The sequence below is a fragment of the Egretta garzetta genome, unplaced genomic scaffold, assembly GCF_000687185.1.
Source record: "Egretta garzetta isolate BGI_Z169 unplaced genomic scaffold, ASM68718v1 scaffold101, whole genome shotgun sequence".
NCBI lineage: Eukaryota > Metazoa > Chordata > Aves > Pelecaniformes > Ardeidae > Egretta > Egretta garzetta.
Genome location: NW_009258666.1, coordinates 561,757 through 574,378, shown reverse-complemented (window position 1 = coordinate 574,378; position 12,622 = coordinate 561,757). Strand labels below are relative to the sequence as shown.

General features: G+C 46.1%; 1 protein-coding gene across 1 annotated transcript; it reads left to right on the top strand.

Moving 5' to 3' along the window:
• Positions 1-1,016: 1,016 nt before the first annotated feature.
• Positions 1,017-12,010, top strand: CEP85 (centrosomal protein 85). Its single transcript, XM_035904012.1, has 14 exons — positions 1,017-1,090; positions 1,693-1,845; positions 1,884-1,888; positions 4,073-4,789; positions 5,433-5,566; positions 6,385-6,502; positions 6,744-6,929; positions 7,287-7,439; positions 7,697-7,851; positions 8,359-8,479; positions 8,948-8,998; positions 9,085-9,192; positions 9,855-10,083; positions 10,364-12,010. The coding sequence occupies exons 1-14, from the start codon at positions 1,036-1,038 to the stop codon at positions 10,525-10,527; spliced, it is 2,349 nt and encodes a 782-aa protein (XP_035759905.1). The 5' UTR covers positions 1,017-1,035; the 3' UTR covers positions 10,528-12,010.
• The last annotated feature ends 612 nt before the right edge of the window (positions 12,011-12,622 follow it).

Here is a 12,622-nt window from a genome sequence, read left to right as displayed (position 1 = left end):
GGGGGGGGCGAGCGAGTGGGTGGGTGGGTGTGAGAGTGGTGCTGAGCGAGGTGGAAATGCTTTGCTTGCTTTGTCTATCTTATTTCAAAAGCCCACGCTTAAATTGCCCTGTTACTACTGACTGTAGTGCTGGAGGCTGAGAATTAAACTCGGGAATTTCTGAAACGTACCTAAATTAAACATAATACACACTACATTTAGCTAGAAGTGTTTTGTGCCTTTGTTGAGTGAAATGCTGCTTCTGGTTCATTATCCTATTGTAGTCCCATGTCTATCCTATGTTGTGAAATCTGTATATGTTTGTTTTCTAAGAATTAATGGCTTCTGTGAGCTCTTTGAATCAGTTAAGCAAAAATCTGTAAGAGCTGGTAACTGAGGATTTAGTATTTGACTGGTGGAGAGGTGAGAGGCCTTGAATGTCCACAGTGAAGCCCAAGAGCTGTAAATTAGACTTGTGTGATTAGAGGCAGGAAATTCACTGCCTGAAGTACTCCTATAAGCAGATAAATTAAACCAAAGCTCTGGATAGATAACAAATGCCATTTATGGAACAGCAACGCTAAGTTTTGAATGACTGCGTTTCTGCATGTAGTTGCTCAGTGACCTCTACAGAGGGCAGAAATGAACTGGTTTAGAGTCAAGACTTTTAAAAGGAAATTCTTAGTCTCTGTAGACATAAAGCCAGCATGTAGGTGTGATAGTGACTGATGCCCTATAAATAGCTATGATGGGGATAACACACGCCCCAGTTGAAAGGTGCTGCTGCATACCTGGAGAATGTTGCAAATGGGAACTCTCCTTGTTTCTCAGGCATGAAGAAAACCTGCAATAACTGCAAGGGTTTTTTAAGTGTTGGCTCTGTTGCTGCAGGGATGAAGCAGAGACAGCCTTGGGAGGAGACGCTAATTAAATAAGAAATACTGTGTTACTCTGAATGAATGTACCCTTCTCTTGGTTAGTGGGAACAGGGTTTGGTTTATGCTGATGTAAAATATGATTTTTATTTATTGCCCTGTAGTTCACTGGATAGATAAAATGGCTGATCTTGAGAAACATCCAGACCTGAGGCTCCAGCAGAACAATCCATTGGGTAAGGACAATCCTTTCCTTAAAGCCCCACTGCTGTCAGATCCTGTTTCAGTTTCTCCGAGGAGACGTGTGGCCCTGAGAAGAGTTCTTTACCAAAAGCTTTTTATTAAAAACCCAGTGTCTTATTCCTGCAAAATAAAACAATTGCATGGGTATCCAAGCGTAGCGAATAATTTCATAATGAACCTATCTGATAAATCTGGAAGAGTTCCTAAGAGCTACAAGTATCTTCACCAGTATTGCTGTGTGCCAACACTGCTGCTTTTTTTTTTTTGGTTTGAGAGTATCAACTGGCTGTAATATCACCAACATTATCAATGGGAATATAATTTACTGCTTTTGCGTTCCGACTTCTGTAACAAGATTGACTTTTCAGTCTCCTGTTGATATTATTTGACTCCCCTGTGCTCGCTGCCACTTCCTTTTGCAAAAGAGATTTCTTTAGCAACAATACGGGGAGTCAAGCAAGGGTCAAGTTTGGTTTTTGGAAGCATGAGGGAATTGGGTATGGCTAGGATAATTAAGTATGGCTTAATTAAGTATATTAAAGGGCTTTTCAGTCTGTTGGCTAAAACATAAATATTCCTGTTTTTTTCTCTCCAGATCCCAGCACCAGTCAGAAGAGTAATTTCTTGGAGACTGACTGGAAAACACCCATGTTGTCCGTGAAATTCCAGAGCCGAGTCAGTCGCTGTTCAAGCGTGGCTGACAGCGGGGATGGGGGCATTGGGACCTCCTGCTCAGACAGCACAGAAGGTGATGATCTGCATGGGATCACACTGTAACAGCCAAAGACTTCAAGTTGTCTTAGAAGACTGACAAGCATTAAATAGCCTGATATTACTGAACCCTAGGATGTAAAACTTGGGGAAAGCAGAATCTGTAACGATGTTTGGAGACTATTTCAAACCCAGTGCCTTGGTACACAGATACACTGCCTGAAATATAAACAAGTCATTAAGGGACTTGCTGTTCTCTAAGCTGGCTTGTTTATCTTCTAACTGTAGTAAGCATTTTTAACTGAATGAAAGAGCCACCTTGGGATTTGCTTGTTCATATTGACCAATAAGTGATTTATCAGCAAGTCTGTGTGATTTATTTTTTTTTTTAAGAAATAATTTATAGGTGCCTCTAGAGACTTCAGGTCAGTGTGTGAGTCTCCTCAGTGTTAGTTGTGTGCTTCTCACTGAAAAATGCTGCAGCCTTGCCCTCAACTGAGGCACGTTCTCTGAAATTGCTTGTCCCACCAGTCCTTTCCACCTGTATCTTCATCTTCATGAAAGCGACACAAACCACTATTGATTCACTGATTCTTCTTTCAGCGGCGAGGAAGTTTGTGTTGTTCTTTAAAAAAATGCACTTCACGCATTTGCGTGTCTCACAAGCTGCCCTGCGCCTTTTGAATGAGCTATCTATAGATCTTAATAATGTGTGAGTTGAAATGAAGGCTTTTGAAAAAAGTCTGGCTTGTGAAAATATTGCTAGAAATATTACGAGAGTGCATGTTTAAGTGTCCCATCTGGCGCCTCGCAGGATAATAAAACATCCAGTTGCACGCTGAGGGCAGGGGAGATAATGATGGCCCTTTTGGAAATTGCCCTCTGAATGTCTGTAATGTCGTAGCCTTGTTTGTAAGAGCTGAGGCTGAGTTGCGGCACTGCCAGCTGGCTGAACCACGCTGACTTTCAGGTCAGTACGTTAGTCAGAAATGTTGTTGTGCCGACCCTTAGCACACTCAAGGAAACAGATTGCAGCATCTGCACGTGGCGTGCTGGTCAGAGAACTCGAGTTGATGGTGGTGATACTGGGGTGTAAATTTAGGGGCTGTAAAAGGAAATTGTACTGTCTCTGCTTGCCAAGGCGAATGTGCTTGTGACTGCTTGGTAGCACAGTGTTCTCTGGAGTTCCTAAGCACAGCCAAGTAATGTCTAAGATTTTCTCCCCCTCCTGCTCATTTTTGAGGAGGGGGTCTTATGCCTTTATTGTGATAGTTTTCCTGCAGTTTGATGGTCTTAGCAGAATTTGTTCAAATTGTAATCTTTTATTCCTTCTTGTAGCAATGCTTTGAGGTTACAGATAGGTGGAAGGGTGACCCTGCAGTCCTGATGTTGGGTTAAAGAAACATCATGTGGGGATGGGCCTTTAGCCAAAGGCGTGAAGAAAACAAGTTTGTGTCTCTGGGAGAAACCTGGAATTACTGTGATACACAACGTATCGGGACGAGGAGTGGGAACAGGCACTTTGTTGTTTGCCTTTCTCAGCTCTTGCTGTTGCTGTATTGAAATCTGAGAGTTGCTAAGAATAGCCCTGTATTTCCACGTAGCCAGGTTTGGTGCCTGTCTGACAGGACAGGCTCACGTTGGGGTGCGTGTGCTGAACTCAATCTCATTTCCTGTGGCAACAAGGCAAGAGACATTGCTCTAGCCTCTAGAAAACCCTCTTTTGCTGCAGCGTCCTGGAGAAGTTCGAAGGTCAACTGCTTGGTGATCTAGTGTTCAGCTATGTTTGAAGTTCATCATGGGCTTAGTGAAGGCTCCAGTTAGCTTTGGTTACAGTTCAGAGTCGCTGAGCTGTGGGACGGGCAGAACAGAATCAAGGTCTCAGTGTTCAGCTGAGTAAGTTTCAGCTTTTTATTCAATTTAAAGGACTTGATTTCTAAACCTATAGAAAAATAATGTTATTGATTTAAGATTATACTGGAGTAGCTTAAAAACAAGGGATTTAAAAATGTGTACTGAACTAAACTTGGATTCTCCCCATGGTTTATGGTGGTAGGAGAATGTCAACAGGCTCCTGAAACTTGTAGTGAGGGGGAACGCAGATATGCATTAGTTGTGCTGCTGCTGCCTAGGAGGACGTGTTCGGGGGGAAAAGAATTGCTTTTAAAAATTCTATTGAAAAGTCATTCAGCAGAGGAATGCCTGTTCATGTCAGAATATTTTCAGGGTTGTAATTAGAGCATTGCTCTTCTTCTTTCCCTTTTTGCAATTCCAGTAACGGTTCCTCATTCCAGCCCATCAAAACCCAAGTGACCATCCCAACAGCCCATGTCATGCCTTCTACACTGGGTGCCTCACCCTCCAAGCTGTGCTCTGCGGGAGACCAGAGCTGTTCGCAGAGTACTTCAAAGACTGCTGTGCCAGGATCTGCTTCTGAACATGCAGGGCTCATGAGAAATGGAGACTTTAATGCTGGGAAGTCATCTCAGGTGCCACCCAGGGATCTCTTGCATCTCTACAGGACTTCAGGGGAGAATGGTTTTGAGCAACCCTGGCATCCTGTTTCTGATCACATGAGAACGGAAGATACTTGGAAGTTTGACACCCCTGCCATTGAGCGTACCCTTAACCAGTCTCTCTTTCTGGATAGTTTGTGCACTGACCCTCTCCACAGGTTCCAGAAGTTCAATCCAAACTCCAGGGCAGCTGAGGCAGGAAAGGACCATTATAAGGTGCTGCCAGAGAGCAAGCAAGCAGCAGGGGCTAATGGAGCCTGTGAGCCCCAGGACGGAACATGGCCAAGCGGGAGCAGACTGATGCCAACAGGACTCCAGGCCAACAATTTCTTTTCAAAACCTGTAACTCCTTCATCTCAAGCATGGATGCAAGAAGCCTGCACGCTACATCCACAGGGGATCTGCGAGCTCAGTGCTTGGAAACAACAGCTGGAGAAAGTGCGATTGCAAATAGAGCAAATGCAGGTAGGGAGCTGCTTGTGTGAATGAACCTTTCATGTCTCTTTAGTCGTGAATCACTGTGCCAGGCTTACAAAGCAAGGGAGGAAAAAAGGTCTCCTGTCTCTCCCTGTTTTACCCTGAGAGTCTCTTAACAATCTGTTTTTACAACATGTGGGGTCACAGCTATCATTTGACGAGCTGCTTATGTAGAGCAGCCCTGCATTATGTTACAGCACTGCACAGCGTTTCAGATCAAGAGGTGAAATACCTGTCTGCTAGAAACTGCAAAGAAAAATCATGTCAAGAAGTTCTTAGCAGTTTCTAGAATAATTGTATTCTGTTATCTAGAGTTAGGAAACCAGCTTTTTTTTCAAAGATGCATAAACCAGACTGTTTCCATCTAATAAACTGCAGTTAATCACCTCCCACCAGCTGTACCCTAATGGAGACAAACTGTTTCCAGTGAGCTAGCACAGTGATCTAAAATTATTTGTTAATCTCCAGTTGTGCTTGGGCAAAGTTACTTGTTCTTGGACATTGACAGCGACTGAAATAGCTATGTCCTGGCATGCGGATGAGCACACAGTGTGCAAAATAGCTCTAGCAATGTTGCAATTACCTCTGTGGAGCACAAACCTCTCCCTCCTCATTTTGTCTCCTCTTTCAGTTACAAAATGGAGGCGCCTGCCACCATCCCTCAATGTATTCTCCTTCGCTGCCTACACCTGATCCAGCCCAGTGGATCAATATCCTGAACTCCAATGAAAACCTACTCAAGGAGAAAGAGCTTCTCATTGACAGGTGAGACTTTGATACTGACATGTGATTTAAGGACTCCACTGCATTTCCTTTTGGAAAGGGAGGGTTTTGAAAGTACCAAGGAAAGCTGGTATCTTGGAGTCCCTTTTACCTGATTGAGCTTTTTTTTATGGCAAAGAACAACATAATGACCTTTGAGAACAGCTCTCCTCACCTTCCTCTTGGAAGTAGGATGGTGAGCCTCAAGGGTTCAAATAAATCAATTTTGGTTATGGTTTTCTGTATTTTATAAGGGATAAAGATTTCTGTTTACATCATGACTATCTGGAACATCAAAACTACTGCCTTTTTTGCTTGAGGACTTTCTGGGAGCTCTTTGAGATCTTTATTTTAAGTTTGTTCTTTGTGAGTTTGGGCTGGCAAACAACACTTCTCATACCTAACGCTAGTGGTCTATAAGCTCTTTGAAAAAGTAAGTCTTTGTAAAAACTACCTTTAGCATTTGGACTGTAAATACTTTTTCTGCACGCTCATTTTGAGTCCTCTCTCGGTTCATTTTACTCATAAGCTCTGCAGCCAAGCTGGATCCTCCAAAGCATGCAAGGCTTGTGCGTTTTATGCATAATCATTGCTGGGGGGAGGCTTTGAAGGGAGGGGAGGGAAGACAAGTTAATACATATTGTGTTTAAAAAAAAAAAAAAAAAGTCAGAAATGGACATCTTTCAGGTTGTTTTTCTGCAGGTCATTTCAGAGTTGCAGAGTTGTCTTTCTGTTCTGTAGGGAGCATTAGAGTTGTGGCACTGTTCATGTTGTGTTGCTCTCTACTGTATGTGTGAGAAGAGTGTTATTACCTCTTACAGGCAAAGACAACACATATCCCAGTTGGAGCAGAAGGTCCGTGAAAGTGAACTGCAGGTTCACAGTGCCCTGCTTGGCTGTTCAGCGCCTTATGGGGATGTCTATATGTTGAGAATGCAGGTAACTGGGTGCAACAGGGTGTCAGTAAGAAATATGTTTAGAAGCTGTACTAGTGATGCAAATGCCTGACAGCACTGACCAGTGCTATTTCCTATGCTGCAGTGTATCAGATGGGTTGAATGCTACTTGGGAATTAGGAGGGCTGAGAACACAGCTCTCGGACAGTGCAGCTGCGCAGTGCCAGTTTGTAACTAACTGCTAGCTCTGATGGACAGAATTCACAGGCTGTCTCTGTTTGCAGGAGCTGCAGCGGGAGAACACATTTCTTCGAGCACAGTTCACAGAGAAGACTGAATCCCTCAGTAAGGAAAAGATTGAACTGGAGAGAAAACTGGCTGCTGCAGAGGTGGATGCAAAGTTGATCCGGGAATCGCTCAAGGAAACTATGCAGAAACATGCAGAAGAGTTAAAGAAACAGGAAGAAAGGGTATGATACCATTGCTCTAGAGATGGGAAGGTGGTTTTTCTTTGAAAAGCTAAAAGTCAATGTAGTGTCTAAGTGAAAGTTTTCTGTGGCAGTGTGTTGTTGTAGGTATTTTCTGATCTTGTAGAATTCTTTGGTTTATAAGCAAAAGCCCTTCGTCCTGCAGTTTTAAGTATTTCAGTACCTGTTCTTTTAAGCAGAGAAGCCTGTCTTTAGCTAAATGAGCAGAAATGCTGCTGAGATAATGATCTTGTATTTTGGTGTTGCACTGTACAAAAAGGTAAATGAGTGGGCTTACAGAGGACTGAAGAATGGACAAGAAATTATATAAACTAAACTTGTATATAACTGTCCCTGCAGGTAAAGGGAAGAGACAAACACATTAATAATCTTAAAAAGAAATGCCAGAAGGAATCTGAACAAAACAGGGAGAGACAACAGAGAATTGAGACCCTGGAACGATACCTGGCTGATCTACCAGCCCTTGAGGACCACCGGAAACAGAGTCAGAAGGTAAAACTTCCTCTGAGCTGTGATGGTAGCTCTTCACATACTTGCTGAGGTGGCTTTTCTACAGCTGCAGATAATCCCCTGTGCAGCTGCCAGAGTAAAGTTGTGGTCTGACCTTTTTGGAGGAGGAATATTTTGTGCTATAGCTGAGAATTGCCACATAGGTAGTAAAAATCTGCCTTGTGAACATAGTTGAAACGTAGTGTGTGTGGTGAAAACCCTGGGAGGTCTCTAGAGTGTTGTGATGGTCTTTGTTGCAGCTAAAGGAATCTGAACTGAAGAGTACTGCTCTGCAGGAAACAGTGCTGGCACTGGAAACAGAGCTTGGAGATGTCCGGGCTGCTTTCAGGGAGCAAGAGATGCAGCTAGAAACCCAAAAACACAAGGAAATGGAGCTTCTTTCCACTGTGCGCAGGTAAAAATCTGGAGGATTAGAATAAGCTTCATCTTTGCACTGAAGTAATCACAAGATGATTCAATACAGCCACTGTCCCACCTGTCAGAACCAAGTTACCATGGATTTGTGATGATTATGTGAGCGCTCATCAAAATGCTGTGTTCAAATTCTGTGTGGCAACAGCAGAGGATGGGAACAGAACCAGATGGCTGAAAGAAAGGGGGTCCCTGTTTTGTCACCTGGGTCTGCCTGTGCCCTCAGGTTATTGCTCTCAACTGTAACTCCTTGCAAAATGGACCTACGTAATCTGCAATCGTTGCATCTCTGCAAATGTGCCAATGTCACGGGCCCGGCTGTGTCCAGGGAGAGGGGCTCCTTCCTTCACAGCCCTTGGGGTTTGCAAGCTGGGGTGCAAACAGGGCAACACAGACACCCGATATGAAAATCATTCACCACCTCATATTGTTTAGTGAGAGAGACACCCCAAGTAAAGCTGGTTTTCTCATGGTGTTCTACTAACTTCAGCTTGCAGGACAAGATACAGCAGTGTGTAAAGAACGCAGAGAGAGGACCCCCTGCCCAGGATGGGGAGAGACACAAAATAGAAAATGACTCTCTGAAAAAAGAATGCGACTGCCTCAGGAAGGTAACAGGCTGTCCCAACTGGGAATCACACATTTTTCCTTCCACTGGGTCACACCAGGCACTAAAATGAAATCAAGGACTCTTGCAATCATAGGCAGTCACAACTGCACTGAAGCAGCCGTTCCTGGAATTCCAAACTGAGGGGTTTTAAAAGCTGTTCTTGGTGCGATAACCCTGCACTTCTCCAGTAACACTGGAGAGAAGTTGCAGAATGCAGAAGAGGGGAAAGGAAAACCACAAGAATGCAACTTCTCCAGTCTGTTTTTAGTTGATACCTCTAATGGTGCCTTTTATCAGGTGCCTTTCATCAGGGAATCTAAGTCCATTACTAACAGAGGCAGTGATTAAAGCAGTAAGTGGACAGGAAAGGGAAGGAGAGGGCATGTGCTGTCTTACTGAAGGAGAAGAAATCCTGGTGGTATTACTGAGTCTGTGTGGCCAGTTCTGATGCCTCTGCTTTTGATTCCAGATTGTGGACAAGCAGCAGAAGAAGATGGAACAGTTGTCCTTACAAGTAAAGGTAAGAGGTGACTGCAGGGGGACCTAGAACTTGAGAATCTGCTGTGAAGTGAGTTAGACTTACTATTTTCCCATGGTCTGTTCCAGAACCTGGAAGAACGGGTGGCCCAGGAAGAGGGCACAAGCCAAGCTCTGAAAGAGGAAGCGATGAGAAGAGAAAATGCACTGCAGCAGCTCCGGACTGCTGTGAAAGAGGTCAGAGCAGGAGTGTTTAGAGTGCCCAAGCCTAGCAATTGCTAAAAGACAATCCATTGTTCATTCAAGGCCCTTAATTTGCAGTCAACAGCACAACTTCTCCTGCTTCCTGCTAGCCAGTTGCCCTGTCAGTGCTCTGAAAGGAGCTCTTCTCCATTCAGAAGTGGGAGGAGAAGGGCAGTTTCTCCCTTGGGAACTTCAGCTGGGGCTTCGGGTTGTGGTGGAGGACGCTGAGCTTGCCGGCTGGGGGCAGCAAGGTGGCGAGCAGGAGTCCAAACTCGACTGCAGCCCTGGCTGAAGGGTAGGGCTGAGCACCACTCTTAAGCCTAAAGGAAGCCAAGCACAATGGCAGCCCTCGAGGGAAGGGATGGTCAGTGTTGGGGTGAGCAGCTGGTGCACAACCTCCTGGAAGCTTATCTTGTTGTGTCATGCCTCGGCAGGGACAGTGCAGTGTCACGGGGTGCTTCCTGTCTCAGCCAGGGAAGCCGAATGCTCACACCCTGTAGGACTGACACTCCCTCATCTGGTGAGAGTCTGGAGAGCTTGATGTAAACCAGCTCCTCCTGCCCTCAGTGCTCCTATCGTCATTGAGCAGTTGCATTGTTTTAAGTGTGCTAGTTCTGTACCAAGTGACCACTGACCTGCTGTGTCCCTTTGTTCAGCTTTCAGGGCAGAACCAGGATCTCATTGAGAAGAACCTGACCCTTCAGGAACGACTCCGGCAGGCAGAGCTAACAACCCAGCCGCTGCCTGCTGAGACAGCCCGCCTCGCCCAGGAGTTGCACAACGAGCTGGCCAGTTGTCTGCAGGATTTGCAGTCTGTCTACAGCATTGTCACTCAGAGGGCTCAGGGCAAGGATCCCAACCTCTCTCTGCTCCTGGGCATTCACTGTAAGTATGCGGCATGATGGCAGAGCAAACCCTTTGGCTCCTGTGCTGTGGCAGAATTAAATAACTCGCATATATTATAGCATATGAAAGGTTCTCATATTTCTGGGGTTTTGAACCTTCTTTCTGTGGTGAGCTAACTCTAAAAGTGCATGCTGTAATAACTAAATGTTAAACAGTAGCTCTTTTGCAAATGTGCGTTGGTTTTTCTGGCTCACTTGCAAGTGTGTGAGATCCTTGGTCGGAATTGTATGTGAGGTAACTCCCCTATCTGACTCCACAGCTGTGCAGTACTCTGCTAAGGAGAAGGACGACTTGCTGAACCCTGATGGACTCGCAAAGAAACTGGTGGAGGTAAAACAGCTTCACAAAGAGGTGGAGGACTTAAGGACTGCAATATCTGACAGATATGCTCAGGACATGGGAGACAACTGCATCACCCAGTAAAGAACGCTCCCCAAAGTAAGATGGGAAAATGAAGACTTGAATCCCTTGGGAGTCTAGAGCTCCTACAACCCAAAACCTATTTAGCACTTTACCATCCCTTCGCTCGGGTACAAGATGTGTGACTTATCTAATCTGTGAGAAATCAGGGGGTTTGTTGCCAGAAGTGTTTAGCTGCTGGCTGGCTAACCAGAATCGTTCAGGGCTTTGGTGTCAGGCTTTGCAGTAGCTTTGATCTTGTGGAATGTGTTTATGCTGTGTTTGCTGGAGCTGGTGTGGTCTCTGATGCTGGGAGATGAATTCTGAATTGCCTTCCAGGCATGTCAAATGCTGAACATGCAAACGCGACAGTTAAAATCATCACTAAAAGGAAATGTATGCCCTGGTCTTTCTGATAAATTCTCTGCACAGATCCTGTGTGACTAGTAAGACCAGAGGATTATCAGAGTGTTCGGGGGATATCTGTGGACTTCATAGCCAAGCAGGTGGGCCAGTTACACTACTGCTAATTAATCAAAGTGCTACAGGCTCCTCGGATGCTGTGTGCACAGTTCTGGCTTGGATGCTTGGACCTGCTTTTCCTCAGGTAAATGCAACTGGAGTCTTTCAGTAGCCAACAGGAGCTGGGGAATAAAGCAACACTAAAATACTCTGGAAACTCTCCCCCTGGTCATTGTTACCCCAGAAGCCTTAAGCCTTTTCTTCCCCCCGAAATAGCACTCTGTGGGCATGATTCAGACTGCAGAGGAAGTGGGTTGATGCTGAAGTGCCTTAATGTGCTAGAGAAACCTGTCCCCATGCTGCTTGGTGCCTAATGCATCTGCTGGCAGGGTGAGGAACTGCTGTTTCTTGTAGCAGCCTTTAGAGCCATCACAAACAATCCTGGGGAGCCTCAAATGTCTGTAGCCCCTGCCAGAGCTGCAGAGAGCTTCTGTGTCCCTGGGGGGCCCTGCTGCAGGCCAGTGGGGAGACGCATCTCTGCTTGGCTCTCTGCTTGCTGCTTGACAGGGAGAAAGCCATTCTGGTCTGAAGATGGCACAGCTGGATCTGAGAGCTCTTCCTGATGCCTGCAAGGCAGTGGCCACTTGGGCTTTGGTGTAGCCCTGCCCGTTGTTCTCAGGGAGCTCCCTGCTCCTCTACTAAAAAATGAGATTTCGAAATAAATCAGCATGAGATGTGGTTTGCTTTGTCACAACCCTCCTTAATCTTAGTGGTAACAGAATTGAGTGCGTGCTTGTGACAGTGCTGTGGTGCCAAGGGTTGGAACTTCTTTGGTCTTCAGCTTGAGTTAAGAGCAAGATAAGTCGGTTATGCAGCGGGGGGTGGGGAAGGGGGGAAATACTGCTGAAACTTCTGTCTGTCTGGTTGATCTTGGTTCATGTTAGGGCTGTGTGAGCTCTAGGTTTGGGAGAAATGCTAGAAATGCTTTTGTTCTTCCTTTGTGTTTAATATTAAAGACCAAATCTGTTTTGTTCTTAGCGTTTGGCTGCTGTGGGTGATGGTGCAGCTCTCTGCCCTGTTTTCCCCATCTGGTGCATTACATTTCTGGCTGTTTCTGTTCCCAGGCTGCTGATGCCACGCACTGAGCTAAATGGGGGCCAAGGCTATTTCTTGAAGTCATTTGTCCTGGCTGCTGGGGAGCTCTGGGGTGCAGAGAACTTGCTCCCTCCCACGGGTTGGCAGGGTGCTGTTCAGCACCATCCCCTTTCCCCGTGTTCTCCTGGGGTGCAAGCAGATCTGGGGTCCTAGGTGTCGCATGGGGACACGTTTGCCCTCTGCCCCCCGCAGACCTGGGGGTGGCAGCTGAAACCCCACCTTGGCCCGTGCTTGGAGCCTCGCACCCGGCCCCGTGCCAGGGGCTGGGCTGCCTGGGTGGGGGGTGAGAAATGCCCCCACCTCATCCTCCCCCAAACCTGGACCTGTCCGGCTCAGATGCTGATCCCACCGGCCCTACCTGTGCCTGCTGGGGGAGATCTTGGGCCTTTCCTTACAGAGCACCCCAGACAGGGGCGGTGGGGCCCCCGTCCCCTCGGGCGCCGTGCGTTTACACCGGCCTTCGTCTCACCCGCTTGTCCGTACGGAAGATAATAAAATAAAG